The sequence below is a fragment of the Symphalangus syndactylus genome, chromosome 12 (assembly GCF_028878055.3).
Source record: "Symphalangus syndactylus isolate Jambi chromosome 12, NHGRI_mSymSyn1-v2.1_pri, whole genome shotgun sequence".
Lineage (NCBI taxonomy): Eukaryota > Metazoa > Chordata > Mammalia > Primates > Hylobatidae > Symphalangus > Symphalangus syndactylus.
Genome location: NC_072441.2, coordinates 56594689 through 56608711, shown reverse-complemented (window position 1 = coordinate 56608711; position 14023 = coordinate 56594689). Strand labels below are relative to the sequence as shown.

General features: G+C 36.4%; 1 protein-coding gene across 5 annotated transcripts in view; it reads left to right on the top strand.

Annotated features, from left to right (window-relative positions):
- Positions 1-8794: 8794 nt before the first annotated feature.
- Positions 8795-14023, top strand: part of COL11A1 (collagen type XI alpha 1 chain) — a 223552-nt gene continuing 218323 nt past the window's right edge. For 4 of the 5 annotated variants that reach the window (XM_063624370.1, XM_063624368.1, XM_063624371.1 and 1 more), the window contains exon 1: positions 8795-9230. In XM_063624370.1, the coding sequence (XP_063480440.1) occupies positions 9125-9230 (106 nt within the window). In that variant the 5' untranslated portion in view covers positions 8795-9124. The remainder of the gene's footprint in view (positions 9231-14023) is intronic. The other variant, XM_063624367.1, reaches the window with a different exon arrangement.

The window sequence follows — 14023 nt, the reverse complement described above, 5'->3', positions numbered from 1 at the left end:
GTTTGGGGGAATTATGAGGAGGTAAGTGTACTTTGCATAGGCTGTGTTAAATTACATCCAAAAAGGCTGCTGATAATTCTTGCCATGCCTGTAATTGTATATTACTCTTTTCCTCCTACTAAATCTGGGTTTTCATTATTATGGTTTTGACCTATGAAATGCTGCAGAAGTGAGATTATGCTGCTTCTGAGCTTAGCATTAAAGAGGTCTCCTGCTTCCGCTTCTGATTATACTCTCTTGCAGCCCTGAACTAACATTCAGCAAGCCAAACTAGCCTACTAGAGAGATGGGTTCAGTCAGAGTTCAGCATTTCTAGCATTTCCAGCCACCTCGGCTGAGGCACTAGACATGTGAATGTACCTGTCTTGTAAGTATCAGGACTAGCCAATCTCCCCCAAGTTCAATGCAATTGCTCGAGTGCTTGGATGATCCTGGCTGACATCACAGTGAACAGCAGGACAACTTAGCTGAGCCTAAAAAATCCACAGAATTATGAGAATTTTTTTAAATGTTATAAACCCAGAACATATGTGCTGAGTGTCATGCTTCTTAGATAAATGACACAGAATTTTATTGGTTATGCACACACACACACACACACGCACACACACACACACACACACACTGAGATGCTGGGAATTTCTCACCTGTAATTCCTTTGTGATGGGTGATAGTTATCCACTGGCTGTTTACAGAGCCCCACTCCCCAACTGAGCTTTTGTATTTTATGGTACATCTCCAGATAGTTTTAGTCAAGGTTACCTGTCTCCAGCAGGAAGACCCCACGTTCTGTAGTGGCCAAAGTACTAAGCAACTAAATGGTTCTCCTTGAAGCAAGAAAATAGATATACTTAAGAAAACGAATCATAGAGCAGCACTCCCTTCCTTCAATATTTCTCATTTATAAAGACTGCTAAGAGTGTTTTCTTTCCTGTTTCCATATACCCTCTGCTCATTTCTTTCTTCTACCAATGGCCTAGCATTTTCCCTTCAGAGGTGCAATTTTCTCCCATGTTAATTAGTTTTCTTGAAAAAACATTCATATTTTTATCCCTGTTTTAACCTCCAAGATTTTGAACAATAATGTTGTCTGGCAATAATATTCAGGAAAACGTCTTGGCGATAGATTTGGAATAAAAATAGAATAAAAATATCTATAAACTATAAGAATAGAAAGTAGCAAAGACATTTATACTGAATATTCCTCAGAAATATTGCTAAAAAGTAGGTTGGAGTAAAGACTGAACCAGGTTTTTAAAAATAACAAGTATCATTTCTGTTCTGCGGTTAGAGACTGAAATGTTACTTAAAAACAATAAAAAAGTACTATACATTTGTTCCCAACACTATAATATATATCATCAAATTTTTGGATAATGTTTACATTTTAGTAAAGTATTTATTTATGTTATCTAGTTAAGCGTTTCTGTGTGTTTAAAATATTTTCTATCATCACATGATTAATTTTTTTTTCTTTTGAGATACAGTCTGACTCTGTTGCCCAGGCTGGAGTGTAATGGCGTGATCTCGGCTCACTGCAAGCTCCACCTCCCGGGTTCATGCCATTCTCCTGCCTCAGCCTCCCAAGTAGCTGGGACTACAAGTGCCCGCCACCACACCTGGCTAACTTTTTGTATTTTTTAGTAGAGACGGTGTTTCACCATGTTAGCCAGGATGATCTTGATCTCTGATCTCGTGATCCACCTGCCTTGGCCTCCCAAAGTGCTGGGATTATGGGGGTGAACCACCACGCCTGGCCGACAAAATTTTATTTAAGTTATAATCTCAAAGATCTGTTGAAGACAGTACTGAAGAATGTAGATTTTATTTTAAAAGTCGTCTTCTGTAAGAAATCACAATTTGCAAGCAATTTCTTACAGAAAGTGATTTTCCTATGCAATTAATTCACTTATTAATACATTTCTTAGGTAATTAATTGATTTATTAATATATTTTCTTCCTGTGCTAGAATATGATTCTAGAATTTAGGACAATGTCCTATTCAAATATTTATGAAATCACTATCCATGCATATATATGAGTTTTTAGTATAACTATTTTTACTGTTACTACAATATAAATGTTTACATATAAAATATACACTTTTGAGTTATTATTTATAACTCCAAAATTTGAAATTCTAATATTAATTTCTTGATATTTTTTCTATTGTTATCCACTTATCAAAATGTATTCAGATATCCTGTTGCAGAATTATTGTGTAGAAATAACAAGGGAAGACAATGGAGAACACAGGAAGTAGTGCTTTTTGGTTATCAATATCAGAGCTCATGTAAGTTTATACACAAACTATGCAGGATCCTTATTGTCATGAGATGGTGGAGATGAGGAGGAGACCTAAATTTAATACATCCTATCAACAGAATTGATCCTGAAGTTTTCAACTGTGACTTATTAAAATATTGCAATGAACTCCACCCCATGAAATATGTTAAACTTTTGTCTTGATAGTTTCACAGGTGGTATAGATGTTTAGTCTTCCTTCTAAATTGGTAGAAGCCCCATGGTATTACCAGTAACATCCTGGAGTTTCAATCCAAGCTTGGGTCTTAGGTACATAGTAATACATATCTGAAGATCTAATGCTTTAAAATGATGGACAAAATCATTTTAATTGGCACTTTTGTGTTTTAAATCTAAATGAAAATTAAAGCGAGCAACTAAGATAAATGTTACCAAATTCATATGGAGCACAACAAGAAGGGGAAACCAAGACATTGAAAATATAGTACAGAATGAGGATTTCTGCTCTCAAAGAATTTATGGTATACAAAAACAGTTATGTAATACTTGATATGCTTTCCAATTTAGAGATTTTATGCTTTGCAATAGAAGTCCTCGCTTAATACTTAACGGCTTTCAAGATGTTCATGTATTTACAAAATATTGATATAATTATGATTTTATTTCACCTCTTTAACACATTGAATTCCTTTTCTTTCTTTTTCTTCTTGGAAAATAAAACATGACTTCGGGTTAATTCCAGCAGTATGTTATCTTTGGAAATGCATATAAAGCTATAAAATGATTTTAAAATCCTAAGAGGAAGAGAAACCTGAGGATTGGCATCAGGATAAAAATTGGTCATTATTATTTATCTTTTTTATTGATAAAAATTCATCCACAGATATAACTCGACATTTTTAAAGCTTTAAGTACAGTCAATGGCATTATCTTTTATATTTTAAGCTTTATTTAAGAGATTTAAAGAGATTTCATTCATTTTAATATTTATAAAAATATAAATCAAATTCTAAAATGCATAATTTATAAGAGCAGAATTAATAATGAGAGCAGATGTGTAAAAATACAAATGTTTTCACATATAAAATCTGTTTTGGTATTCCTAGTTTGAACTTTAAGTGTCCCAGACCTCAACATTAAAATGAAATCATTAAAATTGCTACATTCCTGTCTCATGAAGATGTTATGAAGACTAACAAAAAACCATTAAGTATTTTAAATAAAAGGAATTTTCCTATGCTGGAAAATGCATTTTGTTTTTAACAAAATACTCTTATACTAATGTTTTTTTGGGAACCAAACCATTTATATTCATATGTAATTTTCCAGTCTTTGTAAATTAGACTGTAAAAGCTTTTGAAATAGTATCTATTGTTTGTCGAGCATTCGAATGTGCAATAATTTCACCATACCACTATTGGCAAAAAGCATAATATTGGGAGGGTTATTAAACACTGAAAATCTGCAAAACAAATTAAGTTGAAGTTATTTAATACAGATGTTTTAAAAATCAGATCTATTTCAATATTTAACCATATTTGCCAGCCTTAAATCTTGTATTTGGCATTTGTTGTGGAATGTATAAGACTGTCATATAAAAATAATAGAAATATTGCATATGTTTCAGAAAACTATCTGGTGTGAGTCTTCAGATTTTTGATGCACATGCATTTGGTTTCAGACTTAAATGATTAGGTACGAATGGTGGAGGCATAAAACAATTATGTACGATGTCTAGGAATAATATTCAGTTTAAGTCAAGAATACTGTCAAATGGTATCGGAGTGGATCAATCTGTGAAGAAATGATAGAGGTGAGAAAGAGGATCCTACTTATTTTAGAAATAATATAATGATGTATTTGGTATCTTGCTGCCTTTTGTTATTTATAAAGTAATGTCAAATGAAAATTAGTTGTACATTCCCATTTAACTATGAAAATTAAATTTAAAAAATTATCAAATTGTTATGAATAAATTCTTAAATTATCCCTTTAAAGATGCTAACATCTCTACCTTCAGCAAACTTATTTTGTTAGGAATAACCAATGTGAATCAAGTCAATACTACTCAAGTGGTAGTTGGAACACTACAGAAAGTAAAATATCTTGGTTATACGTTAGTAGTGGTGTGGTACTTTCTTTAGTTAACCATTTAGGAAATGGTTCACTAAAACATGTAAAATCCATTCTTCTACCTCTAATAATAGAGGTATTCCTGCTGCCCTATACAACTTGGTAAAAAGTCATGTTACATTTTTTGCTGACACACATTCCCAGGATGCCCTAAGAGCTTAGTAAATGCCAAACGCATTCATTTGAGAAAAAAAGAGATACAGAGAGTAAAGGTATGTTGACAAAAGTCCAAAATATATCTAAGTTTTCACCTTGAATTATTCCATTCTCTGTTTCTCCCTTCTATCTTTGATTGGACAATTATGAAAAGGAACTCTGATAGCTTCCTGTGAATATAGCTAACTAAAATGTATTTTTAACAGAAATAACATGAACATACAAGGCCATATTCCTTGTTTGTTTGGTGTTCATTTAGATCCAATTTTATTTTAGGTCCTTTTAAACAGGATACATCTGTCATCTCTGAGATGTCTCTTTCAACACTCCAACAGAAGAAGGTAAGAATCTTCTTCATCTGAAGATTTTGTTGTATAATGGAAATTGGGCTAAATTTGGATTCCTCTAATGTTCTATAAGTTATTTCAGAGTAATGTTGCCAAGAATTACCCAACCCTTACTGTAAGGTTTTTGTGAGCTAGGCTAGACTATGGAAATGAATTTCTCTGTCCCTCTTCCACCATCACTCTACAATACAATGGCCCATCTGTGAGGTCAGAGAGACTAACTTTACTTTTAAAGAGAGACTAATTTCTAGCCACTCGTGTATTAGAAAAACTATAAAATGAATGTTAAACTGCTTAGTCATTTCCTTCTCAAAATAATTGACCTAAAGCTCAGAAAAGGGCAAGAAAGGCAAACCTTTAGGCACAGTAAGAGAGGGATTACATGCAAAAGCAATTTTGTTTTAAACATTTTAAGTATTTCTGGTGTGTGCAAGAGCCCTCACCCCATAATTTCTCATTCAACGAATCACATTTGATGATGTAATTTTAATTAAAGCAAAATGTTTAGAGAAAATATCTAATTTATATCTATCTTATCTATCTATCTATCTATCATCTATCTATCTATCTATCTATCCACCTATCTATTTATCTATATCAAAAATAGGGGGATGAAACATCAGTATGAGAAAAGGGGAATACATGCCAAGTGACTTAAAAGATGATGCATTGTTTATAAAATCATGTTACCTAATATACTTCTTCTTTCCCCAAATTCTAGCTGTAGTAATTTAAGGATTGTTATGGAGTTCTGTCAATATTTTAATACTATTTGTATTAGGGGCATCCAGCTATTGTCAATGTGTTTTCAGTCTCCCTTTGGTTGTAGAGGTCTTAATGTATCAAACACTGGTTCTGAGTCCAGCTCCCCTGATTCCTAGAGATTTGTGAAGATGTGAAGGATGGTTTATGAGTTTTTTACAATGTTTCATAAAGTTCTGTGGGCTCTGAAGCTTGTTTAGAACTTTAAGTTTCCTTAATTTGACCTCCCAATCCATTGTCAAATTATTATCTCAGTTTCTCTGACAAGCCATATCATGGACGAATGGTTAATTTAAAATGCTGCTACAGAAAAAGTGACTATTTTTTCTCTACTTTTCAAGTCCTGTTTTTGAAAATCTTGCCAATAACAACTAATTCTACAAAGCTGAAAAAATAACTTTAAACATCATTATTTGTAAATGTGACAAAATAGGAAAATATCACTAATTGTGCTTCAAACTAAAGACTTATGTCAGGAAAACTGCCTGTTTTATTATATTCTGAATCTACATATAAACAATTAGCAAGGACTGGTTGAAAGATGACCCAGGAAATGATGCTATTGGAAGTTCCCCTATGTGAAGTTGAAGTTAGCTAAGGTGCCTCTCTTCTGGCTTTCCCCTGCTCCCATTGTTGTTTAGTACTATCCTTTCTTTCACTGAGTTAATCTCAGTGAAAATCCATGGGCTGGTTCCTAGGGAGGCTCTAGATCTGGCATCTAGCAACAGGCTACAGGACTTAGATATAATTATTCCTCACCATGAATTTGCTATGTTTCCTTCTAGAGGCATTCGTTCAGACCTAGATTATGCCTAGCTGGGCAGTGGCCAGAGGAATTCAGACCACAAAGTACAGAGAGCATAAGGTGGTAATAACTCTATTCACGCAAGATGCTTTGCCTGAAAGGACACTTTCACAGCAGTGAGAAGGTCTGAGATGTGACCAGAAAGTAGGGACTGCTAGATTGGCTGCATCATTTCTCATCTTCTAGAACAGTATCAGGCCCCAGAACTCTCAATAAATTTGAGAGCTATTAAGAGACAATTTGGAACACCATTTGTACATGTTGCTACAAGCACCGTAACTCTCTCTGGCTATTGAATTGATTTAGAATTCTGGCAGCTTCACAAATACGTATTTCTAAACTTGCATTCATTTCACTATTTTACATTTGAGAGAAGAAGTAAAAAGTAATTTTTAAAATATCCAAAGATTCGACAGAAAAATCAGTTGGTACACAAGTTTGGAAACAGCCAATATATACAAATTTTCCATCTGTGAGATGATGAGGGATAATGAAGATGGTAAATACATACATTTTTACTGTAAGGGTCTTAATTTGTAATTGTGCATTTCAGGTTCAAATGCAATATGATATTAAATTATTTTATTAAATTATTTTAACCAACAGCTTGAGGTTGTAATCTGAAGAACTAGTTGATGATATTTCTCTGCAGCTGGCATGAGGCATCCCAAACATTCTGCCAACAGCATTACAAATATCAAGTATTTTTTTTACCTGTGATCTAAGAGATAACTTCTTGATAAAGGAGTAGTTCTTTGTTACAGAGAGTGATATTTATATTGAAGGTGTTTTCTAGTTGCTTTCTTCATTTAATATGTCTCTGTTCATGCTGTTATACCCCTATAAGGGCTCAATCTAGTCTTTGATCACCTTTCTTCCAATTTTAAACTGCATGAAGAGGTTTGATATAATCTGATAGATCATGAGGCATATTTTGATGACTAATAGAAAACTGAGTTCCTAAAGATTAGTGGCAGCTGTAGAACTGAACATATGTACCTAGTAAACTTAGTTGAGGGCCTTTAAGCATTTAAATGACTTAAATACTCAAAGTAGGCCCTGGCCAATGCTTCTAGTCTTTGTCAACAGAAAAATGTGTTCATTCATCCAACCCATCTCTATTGAGTGGCTAATGTATGCTGGCACCCTGATGGGCACTGTTCCAGAAAATCTTTGAGAGAAACATCTTAGGAATTATTAACGAACAAAAAGGAGTCAATAGAATGGAATGATTTTAACGTGGAAAAAGTGACTTGGGAATCTATATTCCAGGTGTAAGAGGATTACTTTGAGGATGGGTTAAGAAGAGAGGGAATTTAGAAACCTGCCCTCTTCATTACTCTCACTGTGGAGTGACCACGTTTTTGGCTCCTGAGGCTGAGGGCCAGGGCCAGGCCCTTAATGAGGAGCTGTGGGCCGAGCCTCTTGGAGATTTCTGCTAGTTGCTTTCCTTGCCTTTTCTACACACTCCTCGGTACCCCCTCATCCAGGATCAGAACAGAATCAGCTGGAAAATTACTCATCCTCTTAATGTCAGCTCCCATGAATTTTTTCCTCCTTCTCCCTCAGAGTACGGTTAAATTCTTTCAAGAGGAAAGCCACTGAATGAACCTACTGCTGAATTTAAACGTTTAAGAGATAAACCTGTCAGTTTCATCTCCAAAGAGGACTTCCCTACAAGCTCTAGGTTTTGACCTCTAGGGTCCCTCCATTCCATCTTCATTCCTTTCTTCCAATTATTGGGTTAAAAAAATAAAAATAAAAACACTTTTCAGAGTAGGCAGCGCAATGAGTCCACTGGCTCCACGTCTGCCATACGAAGCAGATTTTTGCACAAGGATAAGGTTACCGCTGCCAGCCCAGGACTCCAGCGGTGTGGCCGATCAGGCGCTGGACTCCTCCCCTCTCCCGCCGACCAGCCAGAGGCTAACAGACGGGTGCAAGTAGACAAGTAGCTGTTTTTATTGAATACAGAAGCTCCTTGAAAACTCCGTGTGCTCCGGGGCTCTCCTGCAATTCCTTTCATTCCCAGAGTGCTGGAGCCAAGCACGCGTCCCCCGTAACTCCCTCCCATTTTTTCTCGGGGATTTGGTAGGCGAGGAGGGAGGAGAGGAGTGGGGAGATGGGGGGTGGTTGGTGGGCTGGGCCTGCCCGGAGTCCTCATTCTTGGGCTGAGGGAGGCGGGGGCGGGCTTGGGGCCGCCCCAGAGGCGTGTGATTGGGTCTGACCCTCAGCCTGCTTGTCAGTTTCGCCCTGGGTGGGGGAGCCGGGAGCAGGGAGGGGAGTGGGCGGAGGAGGGGGCTGCCCGGAGCCACTCGTCCAGCCCACTGACGGCATGAAGCCTTTAGGGGCACACAGTACTCTCAGCTTGTTGGTGGAAGCCCCTTATCTGCCTTCATTCTGAAGGCAGGGCCCGGCAGAGGAAGGATCGGAGGGTCCCGGCCGGTGGGGCCAACTCAGAGGGAGAGGAAGGGGCTAGAGACACGAAGAACGCAAACCATCAAATTTAGAAGAAAAAGCCCTTTGACTTTTTCCCCCTCTCCCTCCCCAATGGCCGTGTAGCAAACATTCCCGGCGATACATTGGAAAGGACGAAGTTGGTCTGCAGTCGCAATTTCGTGGGTTGAGTTCACAGTTGTGAGTGCGGGGCTCGGAGATGGAGCCGTGGTCCTCTAGGTGGAAAACGAAACGGTGGCTCTGGGATTTCACTGTAACAACCCTCGCATTGACTTTTCTCTTCCAAGCTAGAGAGGTCAGAGGAGGTAAGAAAAAATGGATTTGGGGAGGTGGGAGATTGCCGTCGGTCCTACGGTCCTACGCTTTCTGCGCCCCTCCCCCACTTACCCTTTCTCCCCGCTCTTCAAGAAAAAAAAAAAAAAAAAAAAGCAATTCCCTTAAATACAATCCAGATTGTAGCTGCTACCAGGTTGGAACTGGAAACTGGAGAAAGAGATGAATGTAGGCGGGACAATAAAGGGAGAGGAGGTGGGTAGCAGGAAAAAAAGATCTGTCAGGAGGAGAGCCTGCTGAAAATGCCCTTCACCACTTTCCAGCCTCTTTGAAAAGAGGAAAAATATTACCTTGAATACAAGGTCAGTTATACAAAGCTTTTGTTTGAGGCATAGTCTTTAGACTGCCCTTGGAACACATCTGGTTTCTTCAGATTCTAACTAATGGGAATATCTTTTTAAGGGTGAGCTGAGGAGAAAATATAAAGGGTATAAAATGAACCTTGATAAAGTTGTTTGTCTGCAACCAAGTGAGAAGCAGGCTGTTTTAGTTTTGGGGATACAAGAGAAACCAGGGGGGTGAATCTAGAAGATTAGGAACACTGTGTGTTTGGGGGGCGGGGGAGGGTCAATCTATTTTAAGTGGACAAAAATTGGCAGATTATTAGGAATAGGTTCAAGATAGGGAGAACACTTTCCCCTGAATTTCAGTGACTCCCCCCACCCCACCCCTCCGCTTCTTCTTGCAGGTTGGACGTGCAGTCCTCTTGGAGAATGATGAAAGTCGCCAAGCAAATGGGGTGGGGGCGGAGGACTAGGGATTGGGAGGGAAGGGGAGGGGATGTGGGTGGGGTGGGAGGAGAGAGGTAAGGAAAAGTTCCTACGTGGCACCACCAAATATTCAATGGCCAGACCTGCTCGGAAGTCTGCAACCCTGTCAGTACCCACGGAGGGAGAGCGACTTCACTCCTCCCCTCTGCCTTCTCCCTCCCTCTTTCCCCCACCCTTTCCCGAAAAGGCATCTGGCTGGAGCGGTCCGTTAGGTGCCTTAGAATCGACTGGCAGGCGAAAGCCTTTGGAGCTCAGGGAGCCCAGACAGTTTAGAGTAGAAAGCAAGTTTGTGAGGAGTGCAGAAAGAAGCTGGGGGATAGGAAGGAGGGTGACTGACGAGGATGAATCAAGGGAGATAAAAATGGTCAAGCCCAAATGCGTAGGCTTTAGCAGAAACTTGAGTGTGGCCCTGGGTCTAGATGCCAAGATCTGAGCTCTCCCTAGTGGGAGTCAGCCCTCCCGGAGGCCGATCTCTGCGACCAGGTTATTCCTTCCACATGCTTAGTGGCTTTCAGCTTCCCGAGTAGCAGGCAGCGCTAGATTATTCCCCCGGATGACTTTTCCTGGTAAATACAGTGAAAGCCCCATTGGGACTATATTTGAATTTTGAAAGGAGTTATTATGTTGATTAATTATGTTGATTCATTCATTTCCACATTTTCAAGGATAGAAAAGAGAGTCTTTGAAAGTGAAATCCATCAAAGAGTTTGTATTTTACTTTTGGTACCTGGTCACTGGTTGGATTGGTCAATTCTGTCAGCAGTTCTGCCCTCTGCTGGTTTTGTTTATTATTTAGAATTCCCGCGTCTGCCGTGGGACATGAGACTTCTGTAAGTCCCTCTTAACTACAGTGGTACTGGAAAAGGACCCTTGATTAAGGAAAAATGGATATGCCATTTCTTTTTCAGCATGTCACACAAGCATGTAAATGAGAATATTGTAATGGCAGCTATTTATTGAAAATTATAGAAACTGAGAATTTCTTCAGTGATGGATGAAATACAAGCTCTGAGAGACTCTTTTGCATGGATTCAGGGATTGTTTTACTGAAGCTATTTATTTTTATTTTCCACATTGAGCCTTTCTGTAGCGATCTATGCATATTTTTTAAAATCAAATTTCTGTACTTTTAATGCATAAATTTTCTATTTTCAGTCTAGCAACATACCTGAAACACTTTTAAACAGCATCCCAGTACCACATCAAATAAATGGTGGGAAAACAACTTTCCTTATTTTTATGAAGCCAAGTAATGATAGAAATAGCAAAGTATAAGGATTAGATTTTGTTGGGTTTCTTCTTGATGAAATGCTCTGAAAGTTAAGTGATAGTTTAGATATTTATATTTTAAGGTTTTGGTATGTGTTTTATCAAGCTGTTTGGTGCTCATTGTTCCTGGGAGGCCACATATTAACATAAACCCACTTTTGTAGGCATTCTTATCCCCTAATTAACTTCAAAAAGGGAATAATAGTATATTAATGCTTAAAAAGAAATCGTTGGCTACAAAGCCTGAATCACCACACAAGGGAAAAATAAACCCAGTGTCCACTTCTGATAATAGCCTTTAGATATGTGGTTGAAGTAATAAGATTTTATACCAATTTCTAAATAAAGATATTATAACCCAGCATCATACTATGACATTGATTTCATTGAAGTACAGTGATAAGGTTTGGATATTAAGCACAAAGATAATTTAAAACAGATACTACTTTTATATAAAATTAAAATATTAAAGCCTTAAAACATCTGGGTTAAAAACAAAGTTAGACTCTAAAGAAAATAATATAGAGAAGTTTCTTGGAAGTGAATGGATTAAAGAAAATTTATGACTTCATACCTACTCATGTTATTTTACTTTGAAAAATCAAACTATAACTTGGAAATATTTATTATACTCATTAAAAATCAATCCTTCCTGTGATTTAGAATAACAAAGTTAAGTGTGATTTTTATAAATATTTATTTACATTAACTTCAATTTTATGTTTCATATATATGTTTATTGTTAAAGTAAATGATGTATCTCAGCGATTTATTGATATTCTTTGGCAGTTAGTCCATTACTTCCTATTCACAGGAGGTGGGGTTTACCTGAAATTCATAGTGACCACACTGTGATTATCTTAAAATGGATGAATTTATGTAAGGGTTTTAAGTAAGAGTTAGACTTAGCTATAATCAAGCACTAAAAAAAAAATCTAATTGAATCATTTTTTACTAATTAAAGTTACATTTAACCTTTGGCAGTTAAGACAATACTGTGTCTTGTAAAAGGTTGATCAAACTTGGAACTTTGGAAGCTTGTCAGGAATCGATAGTGAGCCCTGAAGAAGTGTTGTTGTGAGTGCCCGGGATCAGCAGGTGAAATGGTCCTGGCTTCCAGAGTATGTGCTAGTCCAACCTTGCAAAGAGATCAAATTTGTCCATTTGGTTCCTTAATCAGAAATCAGAAACTCAGATATGCTTCTGATAAGAAATGCAGTGTTTGCTGAACTTATTAATATTATGTCTTTCCATTTGTTTTTTAAATTCAAAATCGATCAGGCCTATAATAGAGAAAGAATATAGACTAAAGAGAAACACCTTTCTGCGTGCTTTACACCCATAGCCTCAGTTTAGGTGCACAGATTCTTTTACCTAATTGTACATTAGTTTGGAAATTAAGTTTCTTAATATCTTACAGTGACAATTTGCTTCATAATTAATACTTAACTGAGGGGATACTTTATAGAAGTTATTCTCTAAAAGGTATTTGTATAGTTTTAAACAAAGTTATGCAGTAGCAAAATGAGAAATGTATTTACATAACATAATTGGTTAAAATTTAATTAATATTTTTAGGTTTTTTTATTTTCTTCAATTTGTGACTAAAATAGAACCACATGGTTGTTCAAGTTAAGTTATCCCTAAAATACAGCAAAGCAAACATCTCTTTTCAAATTTATGGGTTGGCTTTCTAGCTAAGCAAAATGTATAAATAGTCACCTTTCTTTTCTAAAAATTTGCTTTTTCCTAGGATAAATTCTCTTCACTCTGATTAATTTAGTGAGATGCTGCCTATTTAATGATAACAAGGATTTAAATCAAGTTTGGTTGAGAGTCTCTGTGTAATACAAGCTGAATTTTTAAAAGGTTAAAAAAAAGGTGTTTAGATAAGATTTTTAAAAGAGAATGCTAGCACTAGAAATTATAGAAATTGCTAATCAATCTTACCTTCTCAATAAATGAGGAAACTAAGACACAAAAAGTTGTCAGCTGAATACTCTTCCTCATAAAAAATATTCTTGTAATATTCAAGGTTTTTCTGAGTAGAGTGAAGATCTGTAATAGTGATCAAAAGAATTTTAAATAATAGAAGTCTGAGATGATGAAATGAGAGGAGAGAACTTAGTAGTGCAAGTTCTAATTAAAGTTTTATTTTGGATTGTCCAAACACCTGAAACTAATGTAAGTACCTTTTAGCTCAGGAAAAAATTGACATTTAATTTATGGGAAGTACTCACTTTCAGTGGACTACCATGATATCTGTTGTGCAATCAACAACTATTACAAATTTAATTACCATATGTGAAATTGCAAGGAAGTAAAAGAGAAAGAATTCGATATACTATTGCTATATTTATTTCCAGAAGTCTGAAATTACTAGACCATATATTTGCTACAGTTTAGATTAGTGAGAAGGTAGATATAGTGAAAATGTCTTATATAAAGAAATTTAAATAGAAAATAGTTACAGAATAAATTTTTAAAATACTCTATTTACTACCTTTGAAGAAAGGTAATTTTTGATCATTTGTATTCCTAATTATGTGATTTTATAAGATTACATCAGAGTAGAAGGCATAAAACTCTATTCATTGCTGGATTAAGAACATAGTTTTCTATGCTTTCTAAAGTTGTTAATAGAAGACTAGGTCCAACTTTGAATTTCTAAGAAGCTTAGAAAATTATATATTTATTTCAAATAAAAAATGGCAAATTTCTGATAT